The sequence below is a fragment of the Tamandua tetradactyla genome, chromosome 15 (genome assembly GCF_023851605.1).
Source record: "Tamandua tetradactyla isolate mTamTet1 chromosome 15, mTamTet1.pri, whole genome shotgun sequence".
In the NCBI taxonomy this organism is placed as follows: Eukaryota; Metazoa; Chordata; class Mammalia; order Pilosa; family Myrmecophagidae; genus Tamandua; species Tamandua tetradactyla.
The window spans coordinates 15132991-15144564 of record NC_135341.1 but is presented as its reverse complement, the minus strand read 5'-3'; the positions used below and the strand labels follow the sequence as shown (position 1 = coordinate 15144564).

The following is an 11574-nucleotide window of genomic DNA, read 5'->3' as shown; positions in this document are numbered from 1 at the left end:
AGAGAGAAACCCTGAACGTCATTAGCCTTCTTGAACCAAGGTATCTTTCCATGGATGCCTTAGATTGGACATTTCTGTAGACTTGCTTTGATTTGGACATTTTCATAGCCTTAGAACTGTAAACTTGCAACTTAAAAAAATTCCCCTTTATAAAGCTGTTCTGTTTCTGGTATATCACATTCCAGCAGCTTTCAAACTAGAACAAACCCCTATAAATTATTAGAGCTAAGCAATGATCATCAATCACTGCTGTATCAGAAAATGAAAGACTACCAGTCACTTTTTGTCTACTGCTAATATACACCTTCACCTAATGAAGTACATTTGCAAAAAAAAAAAAAAAAAAAAAAATTGCCTTTAAATCTCACTATCAATTTACAGAAAAAACAGGGACAGAACATGTTAAATAACTACAAGGATATACAATCAGACGAGAAAACTCTACAGTACAAATGATCCAGTTTCTTCAACAAACAAATTGCAAGAATTTTGAGATGGAAAGGAAACCCTAAAGATTAAGCAACTTAATAGACATATCAAACAAACTGCAATTGAATGAAACTTATTTGGATCTTGATTCAAATAAATGAAGTTTAAAAAATTTTTAGACAATTGGGAAAATAATAATAATGACTAGGTTCTCAATGATATTAGAAATTAGTTGATTTTTTTTAGGTGGGGCAAAAAAACGTTGATTTTTTTAAGCCCTTCAATTTTAGAGATACATAACAAAATACGATAAATCAAGGGTTATGTCTGGAATTTCAGAATAATTTATGAGGTTGAGAGGGAAGAAAAGTAGTAATATAAATGAAACATGGGTTGATTATTACTGAAGATAGATGAGTATATGGGTATTCATAATATTCTCCTACTTTGGTGTAAGTTTGAAATTTTATATAATCAGAATTTTTTAATTGCATTTATAAGTTTGCTAAATGTGTTATAAGTTTGCTGCTCATATATTGACATTGTGGGTAGTTCATAAAGTGTGCTAGCAAAATCCTGAATTATCAGAACATAACTTACTTTTGTTCAGATAGATCCGAAAATTTAAACGGTTGGAATTCAAAGGTATCAGAGTTTTAAGTGAATAAATTTTGATCTTATGCTACCTGTGTAATCTTAAACTTTACAGAAAAGTAGTAAGAAAAGCAGTGATGTAAAGTTAATGATTCAGAGGATGGACACTGGAGCCAAGCTGCATGAATTAAAATCTCAGCTTTGCCACTTACTTAATTGTAAGACCTTGAGCACATTACCTAACCTTTCTTCATTTAAAAAATAGGGATAATAATGCATCAACCTTAAAAGGTGGCTTAGATTATAAAATGTAGGCCCAGAAATCCCTTTACCAAAAGGCTCAGTGGCAGATCTGTTTCAGATTTTTTTTTTTTAATATATAGACTAGGGTATGCTTACTATTTATTATTCAACACCCCATTAAATCTAGGTCAGTATCCCATAATCTCACACAGTATTTCTGCAGCAAAATGTAAAAGTGTTCACTTGAAATAAATAAAGACTATAAATAACCCCATATTGGTGCAGATCAAGTTTTACCACCTGAGTAATTTTGACAGCAAACTTACAAAAAAAGCATTTGATTTAAGAGCTTTCTAGACAGAGTTCAGAAAAGTATATAAAGGACTGTGATCCTATATAAATGAATGCCTTACACAGTGCCTGAAACAGAGTAAACACAGTTCTAAACAATATGGAAGTTTAAAAATTAACACTAATTTAAAGAGAAGAATGGTCATGGCATTTTATAAAACTGAAAAGAACATCTCTATCTACTATGCTCTGCCAACCATTATGTGTAGAAGCAAAAAGAGAGCTTAATATTAAACAAAACCTCCCATTACATTTTGCCTAGATTTATTTGAAGTTTCTAAACACTGAATTTAGCTTACTTGGGAGTTGGGGAGTGTGGGAAATAAGTTCTGGACAGCTCTAAGAGGAAAATATCTGCATCACAGTGATGGGTTACTGAAGCATTTTTATTTTCTTGAGAAAAAATATTTAAGTATTAAGATGCATTTAGTATCCAAAAGGTGAATTGGAAATATTATTATCTTAGTACTTTAAAGGATCAAAGTTGCAGAGTTTAATAATCCAAGCAGCATAAACTCAGGAAACAACTTATTTTATCTACTGTAATTACTGGAAGATAGAAATGTTAAAGATTTTGGAAGGATGTCTTGACACGGCCTAAGATTAAAAATAGACACTAATCATCCTTACAAGTCATTACCAGCTAATTACAATAAGTTCTTAGAGTTATGTATTCCAAAAATACGTCTTCTTAAGAGAAACCAAGTTAATACTTATATTCTTAACAATGTAATATAACAAAAAATTGGGATTTATCCTCATTTCTTAAAAATATGAATTTCAAAGTTAGAAAACATATTTATATTCATTAAAATGGTACTATTTTCATGCATTGGTATTGACCACTCTAGTGTGGAAAACGAAATACATTATTACTATTTAAAAATCTTTATTCAAATCAGATCCATTTGATTTACAATATATTTAGTTTAGAATTGAAGTATATAACATCAATCTATGGTTTAAATCATACTTTTAGCCCTTTACAAAATATGTAATTAAACTTGTTAGTTTAAAACTGACCCAAAATAGAGGAAATCAGGTTAACTTTTTAAAATTAAAATTAAAAATTATGATACACCATGACATAAATGTATATATTGCCTAAACAAACAGTAGTAAAATGCGATAAAACACAGTTTCTCTTTTTTGTGTGTGGCTATTTTCTAAATACTATAAATCATATACTTTTAATAAGTACTTGAAAAAGTCAGTTCATAAATCATATAAATCAATTGAAGGATCATTTATTCCTGAATAATCTTTTCTTTTACTTAATTACAAAAATCTCATTTTCCCTAGGTCAGGAATTATCCATATTTAGAATGTCCTAAATCACAATATAGATATATATGGTACATTCCATATGCTAAAAATACAGTACAAATGGAAGTTCTTAAAAAGAGACAAAGGAAAAATAAGAAATGGGAGTCTCAATTTAGCCTCCAAAGTGTTGGAACGACTCTGTCTGTGCTTGGTTATCTATAGGTCTCCAAACAACCACATTCATGCCTCTTATTTGTAATATTTTAATGTTTTATTTCAAGAATGTTAATATCTAATTGCAAACTATTTTCTTACCCATTAAAATATAAATATTATTTTACTAGAATATGGATAGGGAAATTTTAATATTAAACAGTGAAAATAGCAACAAATATTCAACAGGCAGTGAAAATAGCAACAAATATTCAACAGGTATTCTGCTACCACTTGGTGGAACTTTTCAAGAATTTGATTCAACAAACCTCAATATATGAATGTATAAAGAGATCTAAGTATAATCAAAAGAAGATCAGCATGAATATCAGTTGTTAATTTGTGGTTAATGAATAATATATGCTTACACATAGCCAGAGGTTTAAATAGATGTTTGTCATTTTTAAATAAATAAATTGAATACACTTTAATTTTATGTTGAATGATTTTATTAACATTAATAGGGATTAAGAAAAAAGAATGTTTAATATGAAATTATAACGCATAGGAAAGAATTTTATTTTAATCCTTTCTCCATAACCTGAAAGGGTCTGTCTTCCCCAATAATGGATATTTTAAAGGAATAATGTCATAATTCCTAAACTCTTAGTTTCAAATGCTTGAAAGAATTCTGTAATTTAAGTTTCCTATATTTTCTAATTCTGTACATTTCTTATTGCTATTACTTTTATTCTGCCCCTGAATATTTTTTAAATGGACAAAAAGATACTAGACTGCTTTTTACCATTAAAATACAGAAAATTAATTTTATGAATTTGGCTCATACTGAAATTATATTTATTAAAGCTACAAATCAGAGATCCACTGACAGAAATGCTGTGTGGAACATGAAAAGAAAGAAAATGAGGTCACTTGAATTGCCCTGAAAAGTTCTCCAAATTCTTTGACTTGGCTTACTTAGACTCCAAAATCCCAGTGTTTAAAATTTAACTGAAAATTAAATGAGTTTTTATTACTAAGTAAAAGCAGTTAAATGACTTTCAGTAAAAAAAATGTATCAAAATATTTCAAAGGTCTAAAACACAGCCTAGTTAAATTTTTTTTTTTTTTTGGAACAGCCAGGTTAATTTCTGAACAAGATAACATTTGGAAGGCATAGCTATTTTTTTAAAAAGCCATTCTACAGTATTTTTGTGTTTTAAGATTTAAGAAAAAAAAAATCATACAAAATTGCAAAATACCCAACTTAAATAAACTCCTATAATTTCTCTATTTTGTTATGGATATTTTGCAATATCAACACTCAATTTTTAATGTGCCAAAAATATAGCTTTAACAAATGTGTGAACAAGGTATTTTTAAAGAATGAATTATATTAATAATTGTATTATTTTTTTATTCATTTACTAGGATAGGAAAACAATACCTCTTTCAAAATCACTTAAATGTTACTCATCCCATCATAAAACCATTTATATATTTTTTGCCATCCAATATGCCTAGACAACACTGAATAATTACAGCTTTCTTCTGACAGGTACCAAAGGGACATTTGTACAGAATTTAGAAGTAAGGTGAAGTAAGTTCATGTACTAAGAATGATATGAATTCCGGCTAAGGACATGTAATTTAGTACATTTTCAAACCAAAAAATAAAAAATGTTCAGATTATTTACCCTTTAAAATTCTGATAGTATCAGTATGACTTCTACTTTAAAAAAAAAATTTAGTTCAAAATTTAATAACCACTGTTTTAATAACAATTTTACTTGAATGCTTAATATATATTTTTATGAGTAGTAATTAGATATGCTAAAGATTTTAGGTGTGGAAGATTCTAAAGTTCCAATATGTCAACATTATTCATTAAATGTTCTCAATATCTACACATATAAATTATAATTATATATCTGCAATACATATATGAATATCACTTTCCTTCCATAACTATACTGATATGACGATAAAATAATAAATCTCTGTACTATTCAAACAAAAAAAAATGGATGTTTTAAGAAAGTAATGTTTAAAGAACAGTTTCAAAAATAAAGTTTAGGGTAGGTTTAGGGCAAGTTCTATTGACTTGGGTAGGACAAAGCTTGCTCGCAAAACTAATAATTTTTAACTGAGATATCACCTATAGGCTTTTTTTCCTAACTGAAAACCTATATCCTTTTTCCTGCAAAAGGGAAAATATATTATAATAATTTATATTGATTTGAGATTAAGATCAGGAAGACAACTGCATCTTGGAAAAAAATAAAGTTCAAGTATTGCACAAAATAATGTAACTGTAAATAGTACTGCACATTGTGAATCACTGTTTTTCAATTTCTGAACTCTACAGTAAATTCCACTTTCTAAATCTGTGAAAGAATTTATTGGTAATCTGCGGTCATTCAATGTTTACATTCAGTTTGATGGGAATGCCATTTTCAGAAGTTAACTGAGCCTCTGTCTTAAAAGTTCATCTATTTGAGTCTTATACATATTTTTTACATCTTCAAGATCTAATCGAAGTTCTTCTGCCTCTTCTGCTTTTTCTCCATACATCTGAAGAATAGTGTTGTATCTTTGATCCAGATCCTACAAAATATATTTCCAATTTTTAAAATCACTATACAGAAGATCTTTAATATTGTATTATAAAAGAGTCAACAATAAACACATTACAACTTAAAGCATATATGCACTTCTTTTAAAAATTTAGCTTATACTACAATCTACGTTGGAGTAGTACTCCTTTACTACGTTGGAGTAAAGGAATTAAAAAGTCAAGAAGCCAGATGGTCATCAATCTGACCATAGCTCTCCACTATATTTATAATTCTCCCCACATATGGTTTAATCTTCTCTTCCACTCATTTAAGCACACTTCATTCGATTTGTCTATTTCCTTCAGGGTGGTTAAGTTCTACCTGACATTTAGCCCACAGTGAAAGTCAAAACAAAACATTCTCACTTAAGGTTTAACAGTGCCTCCACAAATCCAAATATGCTAATTGTGATGCTACATATAACATCAATGGATTAAATACTACTGACATAATGTAAAGTACAATCTAATAAGGGAGGCTTGGCCAAATAAAATCTAGTCCTTTTCTTATAGTGGTCCTAAGCAAAGTTGTGAAAAATATTGTGAATGTGTAATACGACAAACAAAATTAAAAAGATTCATCCTTAAGAGTTCTTTACTCAAATATTAATACTCTTTAATTGTCAAAGAAGTCATTAACATATACATAAAAATTTTATGTAATCTAGAAATATATCATTTTACGTACCTGGATTAAACATCTTAGACTCATTCTTTTATTTATTTATTTTTTTACATGGGCAGGCACCAGGACTTGAACCTGGGTCCTCTGGCATGGCAGGCGAGCATTCTTGCCTGCTGAGCCACCATGGCCCACCCTTAGACTCATTCTTAAGTGAGGAATACTTACTCTAAGCTGAGTTCGAAGTTTGGGTATCTCCTTTACTTTCTCTTCAAGTTCATCGTTTTGATTTGTTAATTTAACTAGCTCTTCAGCCATTATTGATCGGGTTTTTTCCAGATTGCCAATTTCTAACTGAGAAACATTACAGAAAATAGTCTAAATCAAAAGATATCTTATATAAAACTTTTACTAATACAAACATATTTAAAGTGTTATTTTTGAAGATACAGATCTGTCAATACATAACCATGAACAAGCACTTTCTTAAGTAAAAAGGAAACAGTGGCAGGGAAGTTCCAGAAAGATGGTGGAATAGGATAGCTCGAGTTCAATCTGCTCCAAGGAACAGTTAGAAAAGGGACGGAAGGGTGACTGGGATGGCAATTCCTGGGTGTAAGTGACTTGGGAGTATCTTCTGCACCACACAGGGTGGCCCAGGTTACAAAAGCTGAGGAACTGAGAAGAAGAGAACTGGAGACATCTGGCTGGTACAGTCTAATGCAGAAGCCTGGAACCCTCAAGAACGCATGAACAAGGAGACTGTGACCAGGAAGTAAGCCAAGTTGCGTTCCTTGAACATGCTACCCTCACTGGCGCAGCCCCATGACCCACCCCACATCACACACACCTGAATGGCATCACCCACCTACCCCTCCCCACACTCCAGATGCCCCCATCCCTGCCAACCTGCACGTGCACCTGCCCCACAACCCCACCCCAAAGCATGCACACACTTGCAACAGTCCCACCCACCTCTCCTGCAAGAGTGCAGTCTCGCCCTGCCCTTCCTGAGCCCTACCTCCCAGTCCCCAACCCCTGCAGGCGGTCAACAGCGCATAAAGGCTGTGGGCACTTACCTCCATATCTAGGCTACACACCCACCCCCAGCCCATACAGTGTGCAATCCCACTCCGCCCCGCCTGATTTTTGCCCATGTGTACATAAGTTTACAGTGCTCCCAGATCTATGCAGGCACACAGCCCCCAGACATGCCCCCCAGCTCTGGGAAAGCACTGACCTGCACAGCTGGGCCATATATGCCCCCAGCACACATAGGTGCAATGCCAACCTGTTGCTCTGAGCTCTGCACGTGTGCACAAAGGGTCCCATACCCTAGATCAGTGCACACCATGGCCCGGCCTCCCATACCCGTGGCACCTGCACAGCCACATCCTCCCTGCTGCTGGGCGCCCATATTCACAAGCACCAGTGTAGCAGCTCCAACATGCACTGCAATACATCATCTCATTGTTGTGCCCACCCTATACCCTGCATCTTGCTCCACATCCATCCTGCCAATATAAGGCTTTAGACTACTGAAGGAAATCAACTTCCAAAGTAAACAAATCAAGATGTTTACATGCCACGAAGACAGAAGATAGCTAAGCATATCATGATGCAGACAGATATAGCCCAGTCTAACAACCAAATTAAAATACCAGAGGAGACACAAATGTTGGAACAATTAATCAAAGATGTTCATGTAACTCTACTAAATAAAATAAATAGGATGGCTAATGACATAAATGAGATCTAGAAAAGCATAAAGAAGAACATGAAAGAATAAACAGAGAAACAGATGTCCTAGAGATTAAGGGTACTGTAGACTAAATAAAAAACATACTAGAAACACACAACAGATTTAAAGAGGCAGAAGAAAGAATAAGTGAACCAGAAGACAGGAAAACTGATTTTGAACACTCAAAACAGCAAATAGCAAAAAAGATGGAAAATTTTTAATTGGATCTCAGGGAAATCATGGCCAAAACAAAGTACACAAATATAAGAATCATCAGTGTCCCAAGAGGAGCTGAGAAGAGTAAAGGGCTAAGAAGATTAATTAGTTGAGGATACAATGGGGAAAAACTTGCCAACCCTTATAAAGGACATAAATATGCAAGTCAAAGAAGCTCAAAGAACTCCCAATAGAATTAATCCAAATAAGCCTTCTCCAAGACACATACTAGTCAGTCTGTCAAAGAGAAGCAGAAAATTCTGAAAACAACAAGAGAAAAACAAACTACTACATACCAGGGTAACCACAGAAGACTGATTTCAGACTACTCAGTTGGCACTATAGAGGCGAGAAGGCAGTGGTATGATATTTTTAAGATCCTTTAAGAGAAAGACTTTCAGCCAAGAATTCTGTACCCAGCCAAACTGTCCTACAAAACTGAGGGTGGGATTGAAATTTCAGACAAATAAATTCTGAAAGAATATGTGAACAAGAGACCACCCCACAATAAATACTAAAGGGAGCTTTCCCAGTTGAAAAAAAAAAGACAGGAGAGGGAGGTCTGGAAAATGGCATGGAATTATCAAAGATTACCAGTAAGGGTAACTTAAAGGATAAAAAGAGTGAAAGGGTAAAGAATATATAGATCTGATGAATAAAATTCAAAAAATAAGATGGTGGATTGAAGAAACGCCTTTTCAGTAATAACTTTGAATGTTAATGGACTAAACTTACGAATTCAAAGATACAGACTAGGGTGGTGGTGGTGCAGTGGCAGAGTTCTCGCTTGCCATGCCAGAGACCTGGGTTAATTTCCCAGTGCCTGCTCATGCAAAAAAAAAAAAAAAGATACAGATGGGCAGAATGGATTAAGAAATATAATACAGCTATATGCTGCTTACAAGAGACTCATCTTAGAACAAGGATACTGGAATTGAGAGAATGGAAAAAGATGTTCCACACAAGTTGTAACCAAAAGAAAGTAGGAGTAGCTATACTAATATCAGGCAAAACAGACTTTAAATGTAAAGATATCATGACAGGCAAAGAAGGACACTATATGTTAATAAAAGTGATAATTCACCAAGAAGAAATAACAATCAAATGTTTATGTTCCCAATCAAGAAGCTCCAAAGTACATGAGACAGACACTGGCAAAACTGAAGGGAGCAATAGCTGCTTCAACAATATTAGTAGGTGACTTGAATACACCACTCTTCTCTATAGATAGAACAACAAAAGATCAACAATAAAATAGAGAAGTTAAACAACTTGATAAACGAATTAGACCTAACAGACATATATAGGTCATTACACCCCAAAACGCCAGGATAAACATTCTTCTCTAGTGCTCATGGAACGTTCTCCAGGCTAGATCATACGCTGGGGCACAAAACAGGTCTTTATAAACTTAAAAACACTGAAATTATTCAAAACACTTTATCTTTGAAGCTGGATATCAGTAACCACCAATAATGAGAACTTTCACAAACATATGGAGAGTAAATAACACAATCTTAAACAACCAGTGGGTCAAAGAAGAAATTAATAGAGAAATCAGTAGCTATCTGGAGACGAATGAAAATGAGAATACAACATAGCAGAACTTAAGGGATGCAGCAGAGATTGTGCTTAGAGGGAAATTTATTGCCCTAAATGCCTATATTAAAAAACAAGAAAGGGAAAAGCAAAAAAAAGAAAAGAAGAAAGAGCAAAAATCGAGGACTCAACTGCTCACCTGGAGGAACTTGAGAAAGAACAGCAAACTAACCCCAAAGCACACAGAAGAAGAAAAATAACAGGGATTAAAGCAGAGTTAAGTGAATGATGAATGGGATAACAAAAGAGCAACAGAAAGAATCAATAAAGCCAAAAGTTGGTTCTTTAAGAAAATCAATAAAATCGATGGGCCACTAGCATAACTGACAAAGAAAAAATATGAGGAAGCAAATAAACAAAATCAGAAATGAGAAAGACCCCAAAGAAATAAATCATAAGAGATACTATGAAGAACTATATACCAACAAACTACACAACTTAGATGAAACGGACAAATTCTGGAAACACATCAAACAAGCTACACTGTCTCAGGAAGAAACAGAAGAGCTCAACAAACCAATCACAAGTAAAGAGATTCAATTAGTCATCAAAAATCTTCCTACAGAGATCAAAAGATCAGGTCTGATACAAGATGGCAGCTTAGCGAGGTGTGGGATTTAGTTCGTCCTCCAGAGCAGCTAGTAAGCAGCCAGGAACAGTACCAAACAACTGTTGGGGTCACGTCAGTGACCAGACACACAACATACCCCAGTCTGGACCAGCTGGACTGGCTGCGAGCCCCCTTAGAACCATGAGTTCCCCAAGCCGCGGTGGCTGGTGCCCCTCCCCCACAGTCTGCTTCCCAGAGAGGAAAGGAAAGGGACTTTACTAGCAACAAGTGCTGAGCACAACCAAACTCCAATTGTGGAATTAACAAATTCTGAATACTAAAAATAGTGCCCCCGCCCCCCAATCAGCTAAACCTCAAGTAAAAGCAGAGGTTGCTAGTTTTTGCCCCAGTACAGAGGGGGTAGGGCTGACAGAAAAAGAAAAAAGAAAAAACAAAGTTTTTTTTTGGATCTGAAAAGGTCTGGGCCCTGCAGGGAAGGAGGAGGCACATAGGTCCTGGAGATATACAGAACAATGTACCAACTTAAGCTCTTGATTGGCAAACCTGAGGAACCAGGTCCTGTTCTGAAAAGGATTTTTCTTTTTCTCTTTTGTGGCTGTGTTTCTATGGATTAATTAGTCTTTGATTACAGCTGCAAGGCTTCTCGGGCTCCACTGCCCCAGACATCGGCAAAAATAGGCTTGTTTGAGAGCTTCTCTGGAGCCTGTGTCTTCCCCAGGAGAGGGGTGGGGCCCAGCTCAGATGGAATCACTGCCTCAAGGAATTCAGACCCAGGGTCTGGAAAAGGGAAGCAATTAAAGCCAGACTACAACCTCTCCTCTGTCTCCACCAGGCCCCCAGAAGGGAGAGTCTGCTGAAGTTAAAGGTACCACATCATCTTATGCTGGTGGGACCTGCAGGCAGAGAAGCGCCACATACTGAGCAGGATAGGAAAAACGCAGAGTACAGAGACTTCATAGAAAGCCTTTTAATCTACTGGGTCTGACCCTCAGGGAAAACTGACGCAGATGACTCCTCCTGAGAGGTGACCCCACTGGGGTCAAATATAATACCTAAGTAGACCCTCCTAAGGGTGGGAGAAAGGCACCATACAGGCAGGGCAAGAAACAAAAAAATAAGAACTGAAAAATTCTGATCCATTAAACAAAACTTAAGCTAGAGGACTAGAATAA

The 11574-nt window shown here is 34.8% G+C and overlaps 1 protein-coding gene across 1 annotated transcript in view; it reads right to left on the bottom strand.

The window, feature by feature from the left end:
* Positions 1 to 5414: 5414 nt before the first annotated feature.
* TMF1 (TATA element modulatory factor 1) overlaps positions 5415 to 11574 on the bottom strand; it is a 59164-nt gene continuing 53004 nt past the window's right edge. Inside the window, exons 16-17 of the mRNA XM_077128746.1 lie at positions 6504 to 6629; positions 5415 to 5643 (exon numbers count right to left, since the gene is read on the bottom strand). Coding sequence (XP_076984861.1) covers positions 5500 to 5643; positions 6504 to 6629 — 270 coding nt within the window. The 3' untranslated portion in view covers positions 5415 to 5499. The remainder of the gene's footprint in view (positions 5644 to 6503; positions 6630 to 11574) is intronic.